Genomic DNA, 18,444 nt, shown 5'->3' with positions numbered 1-18,444 from the left:
GCCAACAAGAAGAAGGAAGATGGGTGCTAGTGATTGTGAAACACCAACTGGAAGCTTTGGTGGAAAAGTCCAACATCAACTGCTAAAAATAAAGAAGGCACTGGATTCCCAGTGTAATTAAACTGATGGAGCGCTTTGAATGGGATATAAACATTGGTGTGCATCGAAGTTGGAGCTGAAGCTCGATGAAAATTTGGATTTTGCTGACAAGCTAATGGGTACGTGAGTACATGATCAAATCTGGACATTGAAGCCATTGATTTATTTATTAATTGTGATTTTAGAAAATTTGGATTTTGCTGACAAGCTAATGGGTACGTGAGTACATGATCGAATCTGGACATTGAAGCCATTGATTTATTTATTAATTGTGATTTTACAATATGCAGCAGCCAGTATCACTGGCTCTCAGCAGATTAAATATAATGGTATACAATTCATTTAACCACTTTATAAAAAGCGACACTGCATATGAAATGGACCCTCAGTGTATCCACAACCATACAATGGTTTTGTTGTAATACCAAGCCTAAAACTATTACAAAATGCAGACCATTACCAGTGCCAAGGCAATGATGACTGCCACCACCACATGGCATGTGCACCATGTTGATGCCCTCATTGGTGCTACTAATCATGGCGCAACTTTGCAATGGTTGGAGAAACAAATCTCACCAAACATTATAAGCTTGGGACTCCGGCAAGGGCGGTCTCATCCCGGCCACCGCTCATGCCAGCCCTTCTCCCCTCCGGGGGCTGCGTCGTTTTAGCTGTGGCAGGTCCCCGTTCCCCACAAGCTGGCGGCGGCGCGACTCCTGTTGCAGCAGCTACCACACACTCACATCGCCTCAATTCGGAAAACGGACTGTTTCAAGTTTAGTGCACATAAACAATGTCAAATGTATATGAGTTGTCTTAATTCTGATGGATGCCATTATTACGGTAAACAAGTAATAATTGTGGATTAATTGCTGTATCTTGTCTGTGGCAATTTGAGTGTGGACGTAATCTCGTTGCTGTTGCGTAATGACAATAAAGCTCATCCATCCATCCGATTTCTGGGCCAAAACCCTGTATTTTCATATGTACACAATATACAGAGAAACAAATTATGAAAATGGCTGTACACAGATTATGAAACCAAGGAGATGGGTCAACACCACCACCCCAAGGAGTAGTTCTCTGCACACCTGACACAGTCCACAGTCCTGACCTGAATTATAATATGACTTTTTAATTTCTGCCAAATGACAACTGTGTATATGTACTTTGGGTCTGACAATTGGGTTACTGAATGACAATTTCTAATTTGTTAAAGCAAATGTCTGTTAAATGTGAGGCTGAAATCTACTTTTATATAACATAGAGAACAACAAAAAGTTCAGAAAAAGACAAATTACATTTAAAAGAAAAAAAAAAAAATCACAGGAGCAATCAGCATCCTGGTGTGATTCCTTCAATCGTAACTCCTCCTACTGGTGGGCCATCCAAAATTTGTTTGTTGCAGCCTCTCAGTACATGACTGCAGTTCAAGAATTACTCAAAAGAAAGCCCCAACAGAGCAATCAGGACAGTCCAATTCCAAAGTCCAACCAATGACACCCTCTCCTGTGACAATCAAAGACAAACACCAACTGTCATTTAACCTCTTGCTGTGCCAGCATGGGGTAAACTGAAGGGTTGCTGTGTGTGCCACATGCTGCACATGCAAAGACACACTGAGAAATATGTTTTTCTCCTTTGAAAAAAATTATAGTGTAAATGTAAGACAAGTAAATCCAAAGCATCCGTCATCTGGCCAAGATGGACAAAACATACAACAATTGTTTTATGGGATATCGGAAATCTCTTTCATCACTTACCTGTGATGACAAGGCATTCATTGTGATCCAGGGCTTCAGTGAACAAACGGGAAACAATAAGCTCAGGGTTGATCAGGAAACGGATTTCCTCTTGAACTAGACCAGAACTAGTGACCCCTCCTCCTACAAACTGATTTGCAAAATCCACCTGCAGATTTAAAAAACAAAACAGAGCACCATTTGACATTTAACAACCCCGTACTTGCAAGCAGCACTTACTCTGTGTTACAATCACAGACAAGTAGGAGCTGAGGGGCCTCCAAGACGAATGCCACAATGAAAACATCTGGTTTGGTTCGAATAATGTCAAGTCTGTTTCAAGGTAAGCAGAAATGTCAATGTCCTCAATCAAGGTAATTTGAGATTTTCCTCTTGAAGTGCTCTGAGAAGCTGTACAAAAAAGGCAAAGATTTTTGTAAAAAGACATTCACTAGGTGGCTGCATACACTTTATTCTTATTTGGAAAAACTGGAAAAAAAAATAGATGCTGATGGTTTCAATAAGACACACACACAAAAAAGGGCATGGATCCCTCAAGACCTTCCCCTGTTTTTTGTACCCATATCATTTTTGTGTGTGCAGCAAACTAGAAGCACTCATATTAATAACCTACCACCCGCTTTTCCTCAAAAATCGCACATTTCAGTCTCAAAACAAGGCAATTTTGAAGCTCAAGGTCAAAAGGAAATGTGAGGCAACTCTCTCTATATATTACTAGGATTGGGACGATTACTGTATTTTCCAGAGGATAAGTCGCACTGGTCCAAAAATGCCTCTTTAAGAGAAAAAAAACGTACGAGGTCTGTCAATAAAGTATAGGTCCTTTTTATTTTTTTCAAAAACTATATGGATTTCATTCATATGTTTTTACGTCAGACATGCTTGAACCCTCGTGCGCATGCGTGAGTTTTTCCACGCCTGTCGGTGACGTCATTCGCCTGTGAGCACTCCTTGTGGGAGGAGTCGTCCAGCCCCTCGTCGGAATTCCTTTGTCTGAGAAGTTGCTGAGAGACTGGCGCTTTGTTTGATCAAAATTTTTTCTAAACCTGTGAGACACATCGAAGTGGACACGGTTAGAAAAATTAAGCTGGTTTTCGGTGAAACTTAACGGCTGATGAGAGATTTTGAGGTGATACCGTCGCTTTAAGGACTTCCCACGGTGCGAGATGTCCCGCAGCGGTCCCAGGCGCCGTCGTCAGCCTGTTTCAAGCTGAAAACTTCCACATTTCAGGCTCTATTGATCCAGGACATCGTGAGAGAACAGAGAAGTTTCAGAAGAAGTCGGTTTCAGCATTTTATCCGGATATTCCACTGTTAAAGGAGATTTTTTTAATGAAAGACGTGCAGACGGGTCCGCGCGTCGGGACGCAGCCGGCGCGGTGCGGCGGCACAGGAAAAACACCTCTGTGTTGATAACCATTTGTAAAATCCAGGCGGCTTTTGATGGCTTTCAGTGGAGTGAGTATATGAGAAACTGTTTAACAGCTGGACATGTTCCAACTTGTCCTTAAGGCTTCCAACAGAGGTGTTTTTCCTGTGGTGGAGCGTCGCAGCGGCTGCGAGCCGATGCTGCAATCCGTCCGCACGTCTTTCATTAAAAAAATCTCCTTTAACAGTGGAATATCCGGATAAAATGCTGAAACCGACTTCTTCTGAAACTTCTCTGTTCTCTCACGACGTCCTGGATCAATAGAGCCTGAAATGTGGAGGTTTTCAGCTTGAAACAGGCTGACGACGGCGCCTGGGACCGCTGCGCGACGTCCCGCTCTGTGGGAAGTCCTTAAAGCGACAGTATCACCTCAAAATCTCTCATCAGCCGTTAAAATTTTCACCGAAAACCAGCTTAATTTTTCGAACCGTGTCCACTTCGATGTGCCTTACAGGTTTAGAAAAAATTTTGATCAAACAAAGCGCCAGTCTCTCAGTAACTTCTCAGACAAAGGAACTCTGACGAGGGGCTGGACGACTCCTCCCACAAGGAGTGCTCACAGGCGAATGACGTCACCGACAGGCGTGGAAAAACTCACGCATGCGCACGAGGGTTCAAGCATGTCTGACGTAAAAACATATGAATGAAATCCATATAGTTTTTGAAAAAAATAAAAAGGACCTATACTTTATTGACAGCCCTCGTATAAGTCACACAGGAGTATAAGTCGCATTTATCACTTCATGCAAGAAGAAGCAAAATGGATTTAATCGCTATAATATTCATTTATAAAACACACACGGTGTAAAGGAGCACAGCTAACTTGCTATTTAATGTAACTATAAGGGCACAAAATCGAATAAACTGCTTCTTTCAGCCACTGAACAGATGATCATATGTGAGATGAACATACCATGCAATGAAATGTTTTAAAACCTGGTGTATCATTTATATATTTTTATAAAACGGCTGAGTGGATCCTTGTCATTTGGTTGGTGCTTTGTATGTCACATGACATGGATTATTCGTCCCATTTGTGATGCATTGCATTTAGAGTGTGATTTGGTTCCATACAATTGGTACCACTGCACTCTGCACAAGCACGCACGCACAACGCGCTTGCGCACGTACACACAAAACAAATCCACTGTACTATAAGCCGTCTGGAGGCTGCAGGACTTCTGTGTTCCCAGGGTGAAGAAGTAGTCAGCAGGCCAAAGAGCCTTTTCGTATCGTGCACCCACCCTGTGGAACAGTCTTCCTGCGACCGTGAGGCAGTCTGAGTCTGTGGACATTTTTAAGTCAAGACTCAAAACCTATTTTTATTATCTTTCTTATGGATAGTTTTTATTTTTATTTGTTTTATTCTTTTACTTCTGTTTTTATTTATGTATTTGAATTTTTTATTCATTTTTAATTATTTATTCAATTTTATGTTGACTTGTTTTATGTAAGGCGCCTTGAGACGGCTTTTGCTGTGATTTGGCGCATTATAAGCTAATTAAATTAAATTAATTAACATGAAGTTATAATGAAAAGCTGGACTAATTTCTCTGATTATTTTTGCTGCACTGAGGAAATACACAGTCCTTGTTTTGGTAGTACATGCATGCAGCGCGTGCACGTGGGACAACGACAGAAGCGAGACAATTTAATTGAGCTAACTGACGGTGCTAGTTTTTGTAACATACACACAAAAAAATCCACTCCGCTGCAAACCGTCTTGACGCATGAAAAGCTGGCATCATTTTTGGCTGGACTTTTATGCAAGTCCGAAGTCAGTGCACAGCATCACGGAGTATACGTCACAATTTTGACTTCAGCAGCAGTGGAACACAAAAATGTAAGTCCCTTTTCTGTTGTTTAGAAATTAAGAAAATATCAAATGACAAGTATCTATTTTAGCTGATATATAAAACGCAGTTCACCTTTCGCAGCCTCGCGGATTTTTTTTAGTGCAATTTTGTATGCTTCTTTTTTTTTATTTTTTATTAAACAGCGCATTGTGTTCTGCGTCCTTATCAGGGGGGCCGGTTGCAGCACCGGTCGGCATCATCGCGATTGCTCTCACTGCCTCCGATGCGCTTACTGAGTCTGCGGGCTCGGCAGCGGGCCACTCACACTGCCCCCGTCTGCTGTGTGGAGCTGCGGACAAGTCTGGCAACAGGTCCAGAAACTACGCTCGCTGTTTTGATGCGGAGCACTCCGCCAGCCCGCAAGGACAGACTTCTTGCAGAAAAATCTGCAGCGCCCGCTGCATGGTCTCGGTAACCGCAGAGCTCCGTGGCCATGTGGATTCTTTGCAGGTCCCGCATCTGTACCCTCGGAGGCAGTGAGCGAAGGGAGAGCACATGCATTGTGTTCTGCGTGCGTCTGTTTATAATCTTCTCGCCCAGAAGAAAAAAGAGTGTGTTTACACAGGAGAGAAAAGTGAGAAAATGTTAATGCCTGTTTGAGAAAAGTGTATAAAGTGTGTATGACCAGTAAAAGATCAAGGACCGTGACGTTGTCCGGTATGGCGGAGCCAGGGTCCCACGCTGGAGCAAGGCCTGGGGTTGGGGCTCGCGTGCGAGCGCCCGGTGGTTGGGCCTTAGCCCATGGGGCCCAGCCGGGCTCAGCCCGAAAGAGTGACGTGGGCCCGCCCTCCTGTGGGTTCACCACCTGCAGAGGGGGCCATGGGGGTCGGGTGCAGAGAGGATTGGGTGGCGGTCGAGGGCGGGTGGCCCGGCGGCCTGGTCCATGCTCACAGCCCCTGGCTGTTGGGATGTGGAATGTCACCTCGCTAGGGGGGAAGGAGCCTGAGCTTGTGCGGGAGGTTGAGAGATACCGACTAGAGATAGTTGGGCTCACCTCCACGCACAGCTTGGGCTCTGGTACCCAACTCCTGGAGAGGGGCTGGACGCTTCATTTTTCTGGCGTCGCCCACGGGGAGAGGCGGAGAGCTGGGGTCGCATTGCTTATTGCTCCCCAGCTCAGTCGCCAAGTGTTGGAGTTCACGCCGGTGAACGAGAGGGTCGCGTCCCTAGGCCTTCGGGTCGGGGACAGGTCTCTCACCGTTGTCTCGGCCTACGGGCCGAGCGGCAGTGCAGAGTACCCGACCTTCCTGGAGTCCCTGGGAGGGGTACTAGATAGCGCTCCGACTGGGGACTCCACTGTTCTCCTGGGGGATTTCAACACCCACGTGGGCGGCGACAGCGAGACCTGGAGAGGGGTGATCGGGAAGCACGGCCTCCCCGATCTGAACCCGAGTGGTGTTCAGTTGTTGGACTTCTGTGCTAGTCACAGTTTGTCCATCACGAACACCATGTTCGAGCACAAGGGTATCCATAAGTGCACGTGGCACCAGGACACCCTGAGCCGGAGGTCGATGATCGACTTTGTAGTCGTATCATCTGACCTTCGGCCATGTGTCTCGGACACTCGAGTGAAGAGAGGGGCAGAGCTGTCAACTGATCACCACCTGGTGGTGAGTTGGATCCGCTGGGAGGGTAGGAAGCCGGTAAGACCTGGCAGGCCCAAACGTATCGTGAGGGTCTGCTGGGAACGACTGGCGGAACCCTCTGTCAGCGAGGTCTTCAACTCCCACCTCCGGGAGAGTTTCTCCCAGATCCCGGGGGAGGTTGGAGACATGGAGTCCGAGTGGACCATGTTCTCCACCTCCATTGTCGATGCGGCTGCTCGTAGCTGTGGTCGCAAGGTCTCTGGTGCCTGTCGCGGCGGCAATCCCCGAACCTGGTGGTGGACAAGGGAAGTAAGGGATGCCATCAAGCTGAAGAAGGAGTCCTACTTATCTTTGTTGGTAGGTGGGACCCCAGAGGCAGCTGACAGGTACCGGCAGGCCAAGCATGCCGCAGCCCGTGTGGTCGCAGAGGCAAAAACTCGGGTCTGGGAGGAGTTCAGGGAGGCTATGGAGGAGGACTATCGGTAAGGCCTTGAAGAGATTCTGGCAAACCGTACGATGCCTCAGGAGGCGGAAGCAGCTCTCCACCAGCACTGTTTACGGTGCGGGTGGGGAGCTGTTGACCCTGAGTGGGGATGTTGTCGGGCGGTGGAAGGAGTACTTCGAGGATCTCCTAAATCCCATTGTCACATCTTCCGAAGAGGAAGCAGAGACTGGGGACTCGGAGGCGGACTCATCCATTACCCAGGCCGAAGTCACAGAGGTGGTTAGAAAGCTCCTCGGTGGCAAGGCTCCTGGGGTGGATGAAATCCGTCCTGAGTACCTTAAGTCTCTGGATGTGGGGCTGTCTTGGCTGACACGCCTCTGCAACATCGCGTGGCGATCGGGGACAGTGCCTCTGGATGGGCAGACCGGGGTGGTGGTCCCTCTGTTTAAGAAGGGGGACTGGAGGGTGTGTTCCAACTATAGGGGGATCACACTCCTCAGCCTCCCCGGTAAGGTCTATTCCAGAGTACTGGAGAAGAGAATTCGACCGATGGTCGAACCTCAGATTCAGGAGGAGCAGTGTGGTTTTCATCCTGGTCGCGGCACACTGGACCAGCTCTACACGCTCCATCGGATGCTCGAGGGTTCATGGGAGTTTGCCCAACCAGTCCACATGTGTTTTGTGGATCTGGAGAAGGCATTCGTCCATGTCCCTCGGCGCACCCTGTGGGGAGTGCTCCGGGAGTACGGGGTCCGCGGTCCTTTGCTAAGGGCTATGTGTTCCCTGTACGACCACAGCAGGAGCTTGGTTCGCATTGCCGGTAGTAAGTCAAACCTGTTTCCAGTGCACGCTGGCCTCCGCCAGGGCTGCCCTTTATCACCGGTTCTGTTCATTATTTTTATGGACAGAATTTCTAGGCGCAGCCAGGGTGTAGAGGGGGTCTGGTTTGGGAACCACAGAATCTCGTCTCTGCTGTTTGCGGATGATGTGGTTCTGTTGGTTTCGTCAAATCAGGACCTTCAGCGTGCACTGGGGCGGTTTGCAGCCGAGTGTGGAGCGTCCGGGATGAAAATCAGCACCTCCAAATCCGAGGCCATGGTTCTCGACCGGAAAAAGGTGCTTTGCCCTCTTCAGGTCGGTGGAGTGTCCTTGCCTCAAGTGGAGGAGTTTAAGTATCTCGGGGTCTTGTTCACGAGTGAGGGACGGATGGAGCGTGAGATCAATAGACGGATCGGTGCAGCATCTGCAGTGATGCGTTCGCTGTATCGGACCGTCGTGGTGAAGAGAGAGCTGAGTAGGGGGGCAAGGCTCCCGATTTACCGATCGATCTACGTTCCAATCCTCACCTATGGTCATGAGATTTGGCTCATGACCGAAAGAACGAGATCGCGAGTACAAGCGGCCGAGATGAGTTTCCTCCGCAGGGTGGCTGGGCGCTCCCTTAGAGATAGGGTGAAGAGCTCGGTCACTCGGGAGGAGCTCGGAGTCGAGCCGCTGCTCCTCCACGTCGAAAGGAGTCAGTTGAGGTGGCTCGGGCATCTTTTCCGGATGCCCCCTGGACGCCTCGCTGGAGAGGTGTTCCGGGCACGTCCCACTGGGAGGAGGCCCCGGGGAAGACCCAGGACACGCTGGAGGGACTACATCTCTCGGCTGGCTTGGGAACGCCTTGGGGTTCCCCCGGAGGAGGTGTGTGTGGATTGGGAGGTCTGGGCGGCTTTGCTTGAGCTGCTGCCCCCGCGACCCGATTCCGGATAAAGCGGAAGAAAATGGATGGATGGATATAAAGTGTGTACTGAGAGGTTTTACAGCCTTAAAATATCTATAATAATTGTAAAAAAATAACGCTGACTACTTTGCGGATTTCGCCTATTGCGGGTTATTTTTAGAAGGTAACTCCCGCGATAAACGAGGGACCACAGTAATGAATGTTTACATTCTTTCAATGGAACGAATAATTATTTTGGTGAAATCTGGAACATAAATGGTATGTTCTAGATTTCACCTCATGAAATATTCGTACCATTGAACTCAAACATTCATTATTTGTATAACAACACAAACAAAAACTGCTTTAGCCATCGGAAGATAATTAATGTTTTTGTTACAAGCACAAACTGCTTCTTTAAGCCACTGAGCAGATGATCATAAGTGCCCTTGTACAGTGATTCCATAATTATTGCCAGGGGTTGTAATGTGGTAACCTTGTAGTGAGGACATCGGAAGACTAATGGCACCTGACTAGTCCACTAATGATTTTCATTAGTCAACCCAACTCTATCTATAACTATACCACATCTGTATGCGTAATGATCTAGGAGATGTGTTAACGAGATTTCATGACAGAAGTATAGACTGATGGACCATGTCAGTGCCAAGAAATTCAACCTGTTTCACTCCAACCAGTCTTACCGTTGCATTTTCACTTCTGCTTGAAGTAGTGTCAATCAGCTGGTGGCGTCCTTTGTTTCACTGAACGCTTCTAAAACATTGGCCCCCATGGCACAAAGTTCAAGAGCAATAAAACATGTGTAACAGGAAGAAAACAAGTCATGAAAGGGTGTCAGCCCTTTTTCTTCAATTTGTGACAGAATCTCTGACATACAGAATGGGAAGGTGGCTTGAGTTGGAACTATTACTCAGACATCAGTGCCACATGCCAGAATCAGCTCTCCCCAGAAGCAGCTATTAAGTGTGCTGCTGCCAGCAGCAAATATCAAAACGGGAGAGCAGGCCGACAGTAAACTCTCTCTCCACTCGTGACATTCTGGTAAACTGACTGCTGAATGATGTCTGCGATACTTTCCGACATTTGTGCTTCATTCATAGATCAAAGGTTGACACCGATTTACTTGTTTATTTTAGCCTGTTTATAATTCAAAATAAAAAATGCATCATTCAAAACAAGCGTGACATCTGACTGGTTTAGTATAAAAGCAGTCATGTGAAACACAATGCTTATATTTCATAAGTGAGAGATGTTGCTCATTGGACTGTGGAAAGCTCAGACCAACACCAATCACAAACACAGGAAGCTAGAAAGGGTTGTGCAGCAGCAGTCTGAGATCAGTTCTCCCTGAGATGGTCATTCAACTTTGGGACAGCAAGCCAGCCTCCAAAGTCAGCTTTGACAGGCTGTCAGCACTCCCCCACGTCACCACAGCGTCCATCAATCCAGGCTGCAATGTGCCCCGGAGCTGGTCATATGCGCACATCAACTGTCATCTGGTGGCGACTGGAGGCAAACAAAAGGTGAAAGGCAGAGGAAGCCATTCTGACAGTGTGCGGCAAATATGGCCGACACAGACAGCATAGGAGGCTCATGGGCCCTGAACCCAGTCCCAGCACACACACTTCCTCCGATGTGTCACAAGCTCCCTCAAAGGCCTGTTTGGCAACAGTAAGCATTCTGGACAAAGACTCTGGGATATGGCAGTTTACTGGGTACAACAATAAAAGATTCAAAGCACTACATAATGAGGAGGATGTGTCAAGCAATCAGCTCCATTCAGTAAAACAATGCATCTCTGCAACGGCTCTCCAAAATACATAATAATGCATTCAATTACATTTATTTATGCAGTGCCCCATCATAACATAAGTTGCCTCAGAGTGCTGTACTTGGGTAAGGTCTAGACCTTAACCCACCTCATGAGCAAGCACACTGAGGTGACAGCGGCAATGAAACCCCCCCTCAGCAATTTTGTTTACAGTAAGAAACCTCAAGCAGACAGGACTCAGTGGGGTGGCCATCTGCTATGCCCATACAAGACTGACAGAACAAGCAATAACAAAAAATGTTGCAACTAAACAATCATATGTGAGTCATTATTTGCAATGAGGGGGTAACTGAATATACAAGGTGCAGATCACAAGCCCAAAGACACAGGCTGCATTATTCGTAAGCCAGTGAGTCAGTGTCCGTTGTGAGGCCAGCATAGAAGAATTCCCAAAACCAAACCAACCCAACCAAAAGACTGACCAAAGTCTTCGACAAAACACACCATCACCTAGAAAGTTAGTTACATGGTTCCTGTATCAACTGCAAAACAACTGATGAAAAGTCTCAGTCACTCAGACACAAGATATCCAGTTCAGCTCACACCTGCTCGACTGCCAATTGTCTTCTGGATATTCAACCGCTCCCAAAAGACATCTACTGTTCTGAAAAGTTCCTACACAGTCAGCAAACACTTCAGCTCACTATCATTCAGATAAGAGATATCCTGGAAGTCACCACACCAACAGAACCTTGCACATTTGCATATGTACTTTGTTCTGAGAATAGTCACAATTCATCCATGGTCTGTGGTAGCCAAGATGGACGATCCAGCCAACCAGACTGGAGGACCCACACTAACATCCTTGGCAGAAAATAGAGTGTGTGCTCCCTGTACAACCCAGTAACCAATCCAGGAGACGCTTCAGTACAAGAAACAGATGGGAGTTCACGGAGAATGAAACAGGCATGAAAGTTCCTGGTTAATTCCTTTGCAACTGTGTCTTACCTGAAGCATTCCATAGCCATCATCCTCAATGGTCCCTTCACATGCAATATGAAGCCTTGTGAGTTGACACTGTGAGCTGAAACAAAGAATCTGTTGACCTTTCCTTTCAGCAAATGCAGAATAGAAAGTAACTGCCAATCTGGGAACATTTGTTTATTATAGCATAAAAATACTACACCTTTTCCAATTGACAGGTCTATCCAGACTTCTTCGTGTGAATGTTATGAGCCCAATTGGCTCTGGAAACAGAAAAGTCAGAATATACACATGAAGTCTCACTTTAAATGATGCATAATTAGATGAAATTCAAATTATTTAAGAATAACACCTACTTTCCTCCATGACACTTGTGAAATAGCACATCAGGGTTTTGATCTTCTCAATCTTCTTTGCAGAGGCCCCTTCAAACAGCCTGCAAGCACAATCGGATAAAATTTCATTAAAATCTGAGGGATATTAAACTTTTTTTAACCTCTTTAGAAAAAAAAATGCTAAGCCTCAATTATCTTGTATTTATTTATTTATACATCGGTAGCTCAGTGGAATATGAGATGGCCTGGACCAGGGATTGTAGACCTCTGTTCAAATCTTGCTAGTGCTACCTGTCTGTGTCCTTGGAAAAGACAATTATCTGCATTGTCTATGTCCACTCAGCTAGAAATGGATACTGGCCTTAGCTGGGGAAATAACCTGCTTCGGACTGGCGTCCTGTCCAGGAGGAGTCAGAGACTCTCATCGGCTTCATGTACCTGCACAAACGCACCTCAGGGCCTATATTAAGACTTAGTTCCTCTGCTTTTTAGGAAGCCGTCAAAATAGAATAACAGTCAATAACCAACTCTTTGGACCAACAACGTACAGGGAAGGCCAAGAAAATGACACCACTGCTGTGTAGACACAAGATCTCCACTTTGGCCATGTGAATTCAGTCATGCCTTAACTTTTGATTTGAACTAGTTCAACGCTCACTCTCATTCTCTTTCAGTCACTAGCCGATTATGTAGGAGCTCCTCCACTCTTGCAACAACAGAGTTGCCCCAGGCTTGCCATCACAGAACTACACTCGTGCATCGTTTCACAGTGCTCATGCGCACGCACGCATGCACACACACAGAGAGAGACACACACACACACACAATAAAACATGGTTCCATCCTTGGAGACACATTAAGAAGCTCAGAGTTCCTTCAAAGCACCACCGTCCTCAGGAGGCAAGGGGTCAAGCCCCCTAAAAAACAACATGCACACACAAAGCTGCTACCACTGAGGTGCAGCAAGTGGGTCTGAATTCACTTCCAGCACTAAAGCAACCATCTCCCCTTCAAGCAAATGCTCCAAAAAACTCTAGTGCCTCCATCACATGCTACAACAAAGAGGAAAAAAAAATTATGGGAGCAAAATGAAATAATAGCAAAGGCTTGATGCATTTGAAAGCCCTTCAGGGCATCAGAAAGTCATTCATAGCAGTCCAATCCTGCATTCATTTCTCCTTTCTGTCAGAGTGGTTAATAAAAACAATTGTGCATGATGTAGTCTTCAGGGCAAAATGTCTTTGACATATGCTGGCCACTAGTGAAATCAGGCTCTTAGTAATGGAGTATGACCAGTTCTCTGGGGAATAGAAAATTAATGCACAATTACATAATATCAATGACTCTCCCTACAGCTGTGCAGAAAGCTGTGGTGTAGCACGGGAAAGAAGCAAAAGCAACCACAGTGGCAAACAGAGAGAAAAAAAAACAACATTTCTGAATTAACAAGAAACCCACCATATCGTAACTTTTTCTTTGCATTTTCACTTTGTTTGTATGTAATTTCCTCAAAAACCCATCAAAAATGCCATGGTTGGTCCCCCAGAAGTAGAAGTCCCCCTTTCGCGTCCGTCCTCAAAAGAGACTGCAGTGCCCAATCGGTACTGAAAGTGCTCCCCCACAAAATCCCAAAAGAAATAGCACCTTTAATATCTACAATGAACCATATCAGTGTATAGTTAAGAACAATTTCTAGATCTTTACATGAAAGAAAGGACTAACTTTCCTTTCAAATTACAGCAAAACAAAAAATGTGAAAAAAAAAATACTGAGGAAAATAAATGCTGTGCACTTCTACAGAAAAGCCAGTACCTTCTCCGATGTCAAAACAGCCATTTGGGTCAATGTTAATCTAATTTGTCCTTCCATTTAGGTAATTACACTGTGATGCCAACAGAGATGGTAGAAATAACTGAGCAGTGGTCTGGAGGATCAGGATCTATGCATTACTCCACCCTAGCAGTTTTTGCAATAAATGCTGACAATAATTACACCGACAACATAAACCCTTCTGTCTGTCAATTACCAATGAAGAGGGAAGATGCATTGTTCTGGTAACACGAACAAGGGTGCGCAAAAGCCAAAATGACTAATAAGAGGTGCCCAATTCATAATGGTCAATAAATCAACAGAAAATATTAAATTTATGTCAGACACATCACAGTTATTTATTGTCTATTCCAAAAGATAATTAGGTTTTTAATAAAATAGCTGCACGTCATGAAATTGTCATTCTAGTTTTTAAACAGTAAACCCACTCACAGTGCAGAAAGATAATGGTATGCACTGTATCTTAGCCTTTTTGTTATATAAGCTGTAAAACTGAATAACTGCTTCCAGTCTCCTTTTTTTTAGATATAGGTTATTTGTCAAAATTTGTGAGAATTCTAAAAATAAAATGATACCTTGTGATTCTAAAAAAAACAAAACACATGCGTAAAGTCAGTGTCTGCTGCGCTTATTATGATTACACAATTTAAAAGGTTGACAGTGGCTTTTAAAATATGCAGAACTGATTGTTTTAGTTAACATCTGTTCATTAGTATATTAAGACTGTTTGAATATAGGCACATTGCCAAACTTGATTTGAATATTTGCATTAACACTCATGCAGTAGAAATAATAATGCCTTAGGAAAATTAGAGACAGCAGTGCCCCCTCATGGAAATCTGACTACCTGTCACAGTAATACTTCATACATCATGTGTACCAGTACCACATTCCTACAGTACCTGAAGAAGTTTATGTCTGGATAGTTGCAGTATTCAGTTCTTCTGGAGTTTCTTCGAGGGAAAGTGCAGAAGAAGGCGTTAGCGAGCAGGCACGCCACCTGCTCCTGAGACATTGTGATGGAGTGGTTCATCCCCACCTTCAGGAGGGGTATTGGCTGGAGGAGGAACAGAGGTACAACTGAGGAAGGTCAAAATAATCTGTATATGTCAATCAGATGAACAAAAAAACACTGACGTATGCTACATAAATAAAGGTCCTAATTTGGTCCCACTCTTTGGTTCTTGAATCAGCCATTGTGATTACAATCAACTCATCCTAACTCACAAGTGATCGATACTCCAAATCTGTATATGAGGTGTATTAGATAAGAAACCGACACTTTTATTTTTTTTTTAACTATATGGATTTGAATGACATGCGATTACACCAATCATGCTTGAACCCTCGTGCGCATGCGTGAGTTTTGTCACGCGTGTCGGTGACGTCATTTCCCTGTGGGCAGGCCTTGAGTGAGATGTGGTCCCGCCCTCTCGGCTGAATTCCTTTGTTTCACACGCTGCTCGAGACGGCGCGCGTTGCTTTATCAAAATTTTTTCTGGACCTGTGAGGAATATCCGAGTGGACACTATTCGAGAAATTTAGCTGGTTTTCGGTGAAAAGTTTAACGGCTGATGAGAGATTATGGGGTGTTTCTGTCGCTGTAAGGACTTCCCACGGAGCGGGATGTCGCGCAGCGCTTCCAGGCGCCGTCGTCGGCCTGTTTCGAGCTGAAAACATCCTAATTTAAGGCTTAATTCACCCAGGACGTCGTGAGAGAACAGAGAAGATTCAGAAGAGGCCGGCATGAGGACTTTATGCGGACATTCCACTGTTTAAGGACATTTTGTAATGAAAGACGTGCGCGCAAATTCGCCGAGTCGTTTCCGTGACGACTCGGCGAATCTGTGTGCGCCGCGACAGGAAAAACACCTCCGTGTTGAAAACCATTTGTAAAATTCAGGCGGCTTTTGATGGCTTTCAACAAATGAGTAACTGAGAAATTGTTTAACAGCTTGGGCATGTTCCAACTTGCCCGTTAAGGTTTCCAACGGAGGTGTTTTTCCTGTCGCGACCCCCCGCGGTCGGGTCCGGCCCGACATGCGACTCTGCCTGCACGTTCTTTCATTACAAAATGTCCGTTAACAATGGAATGTCCGAATAAACTCCTCATGCCGACTTCTTCTGAAAGTTCTCTGTTCTCTGACGACTTCCTGGGTCAACAAAGCCTGAAATGTGGAAGTTTTCAACTTGAAACGGCGAGACGCTGCCGCCTTGAAGCGCAGATCGCCGTCAGGCGCCGTGGGCCGTCCTTAAAGCAACACTACCAGACCAAAATCTCTCATCAGCCATTAAAATTTTTACCGAAAATCAGCTGAATTTATCGAATGGTGTCCACTCAGTTGTGCCTTACAGCTTTTGAAAAAATTTTTATCAAACAAAGCAGCAGTCTCTGAGCCATTCCTAAACAATGAAAAATCGACGAGAGGGTGGGCGACTCCTCACTCAAAGACTGCCCACAGGTGAATGACGTAACCGACAGGCATGAAAAAACTCTCGCATGCCCACGAGGGTTCAAGCATGTCTGATGTAATCACACATGATTCAAATCCATATGGTTTTTGAAAAAAATAATAAGGTCGGCTACTTTTCTAACAGACCTCGTAATTTTGTAACGGATAACGCAAAAACCTTGTTGAGTGAAGGTTTCAGCGAATTTTCACTTAAAAAACAAACAAACAAGTACTTACTTTAGAAGGACATAATTATATCTTGAGGAAGAAAATAAAAGCTTCTTCTCATATCAACCGCTTTCCCAATATCAAAAACAGTTTTGCAGAATCCATCAATTACAGTCATTTTCTATCGAATAAGAACAAGGTTTTTCTACCAAACTTGTTGACAAATAAACACATAAAAACCTTCTAAGTGAGAATCAGCAGCAGCTAGATGTTGCTCATCTTCATCCACAGGCTAAATAGTTGTATTTCTAAACATAGACTAAAACATCTAAAGAATGAGCATGAATAGCCACAAACCTTAACCTCATATTTCACAAAATAGACCAGTGAGTCAATATCACTTGCTTAGTGATAATATTTACCTTAGTGCACAGCTCAGATGCTCTCAGTGCTAATTGCACCATGTCTGGCAGCAAGGAGCCAAACAGATGTTCAGCAGCATCAGGCTCCAGGACCTTGGAGAGACGAAGAGATATGTTTATGTTTGTTGCTTTGCCATGGAACTCAGCTGTGACATCATTAGCTGTATGCGCTGATTAGCGGAGGCAGTGCAGATCCATATGAAAAATGTAAGACCATGGACAATTTTACAAATATGTAAATAATTAAAATACAACGCATTTCAAAAAAGACTGGGAAAGTTGACAAATGCTCAAAGAACACCCGTTTGGAACATTCCATTGGTGAACAAGTTAATTGGAAACAGGTCAGTGTCATGATTGGGTATAAAAGGAGCATCCCCAAAAGGCTCAGCCATTCACAAGCAAAGATGGGGCGAGGAACACCACTTTGTGAACAACTGCATGAAAAAAAAAAGTCCAACAGTTTAAGAACAATGTTTCTCAATGTTCAATTGGAAAGAATTTAGGGATTCCATCATCTACAGTCCACAATATAATCAGAAGATTCAGCGAATCTGGAGAACTCTCTACAGGTAAGAGGCAAGGCCGAAAACCAACATTCAATGCCCATGACCTTCGACCCCTCAGGCGGCACTGCATTAAAAACCAACATCATTGTGTAAAGGATCTTACCGTGTGGGCTCAGGAACACTTCAGAAAACCATTGCCAGTTAACACAGTTCGTTACTACATCTACAAGTGCAAGTTAACAACATAACATCCAGAGATGCTGCCGCTTTCTATGGGCCCGAGCTCATTTGAAATGGACAGACGCAAAGTGGAAAAGTGTGATGTGGTCTGATGAGTCCACATTTCAAATTGTCTTTGGAAATCATGGATGTCGTGTCCTCCGGACAAAAGAGGAAAAAGACCATCCCGACTGTTACCAGCACAAAGTTCAAAAGCCAGCATCTGTGATGGTATGGGGGTGTGTTAGTGCCCATGGCATGGGCAACTTACACATCTGTGATGGCACATCAATGCTGAAAGGTACATCCAGGATTTGGAGCAACACATGCTGCCATCCAAGCAACGTCTTTTTCAAGGACGTCCCTGCTTATTTCAGCAAGACAATGCCAAGCTAAATTCTGCACGTGTTAGAACAGTGTGGCTTTGTAGTCTTCAACTGTTGAACTGAAGTCATACATCAAACAGGAATGGGAAAGAATTCCACCTACAAAGCTTCAACAAGTGTGTCTTTAGTGTCCTCAGTTCCCAAATGCTTACTGAGTGTTGTTACAAGGAAAGGTGATGTAACACAGTGGTAAACATACCACTGTCCCCACTTTTTTGAAATGTGTTGCAGGCATCCATTTCAAAATGAGCAAATATTTGCACAAAAACAATAAAGTCTATCAGTTTGAACATTAAATATCTTGTCTTTGTGGTGTATTCAACTGAATATAGGTTGAAGAGGATTTGCAAATCATTGCATTCTGTTTTTATTTACATTTTACACAACGCCCCAACTTCATTGGAATTGGGGTTGTAAAAGTGATTTGCATTAAAATAATTGAGATATTAAATTTGTCCATTAC

General features: G+C 44.9%; 1 protein-coding gene across 2 annotated transcripts in view; it reads right to left on the bottom strand.

Annotated features, from left to right (window-relative positions):
- Window positions 1-18,444, bottom strand: part of LOC117530881 (poly(ADP-ribose) glycohydrolase-like) — a 53,994-nt gene that overhangs the window by 18,658 nt on the left and 16,892 nt on the right. For both annotated transcript variants that reach the window (XM_034193829.1, XM_034193830.1), the window contains exons 7-12: window positions 16,868-16,960; window positions 14,727-14,881; window positions 12,016-12,095; window positions 11,862-11,922; window positions 11,684-11,759; window positions 1,863-2,010 (exon numbers count right to left, since the gene is read on the bottom strand). In XM_034193829.1, coding sequence (XP_034049720.1) covers window positions 1,863-2,010; window positions 11,684-11,759; window positions 11,862-11,922; window positions 12,016-12,095; window positions 14,727-14,881; window positions 16,868-16,960 — 613 coding nt within the window. The remainder of the gene's footprint in view (window positions 1-1,862; window positions 2,011-11,683; window positions 11,760-11,861; window positions 11,923-12,015; window positions 12,096-14,726; window positions 14,882-16,867; window positions 16,961-18,444) is intronic.

This window comes from Thalassophryne amazonica, chromosome 18, assembly GCF_902500255.1.
Source record: "Thalassophryne amazonica chromosome 18, fThaAma1.1, whole genome shotgun sequence".
NCBI lineage: Eukaryota > Metazoa > Chordata > Actinopteri > Batrachoidiformes > Batrachoididae > Thalassophryne > Thalassophryne amazonica.
Note: the sequence above shows the minus strand (reverse complement) of the source record. Positions and strands in the feature narration are given on the sequence as shown.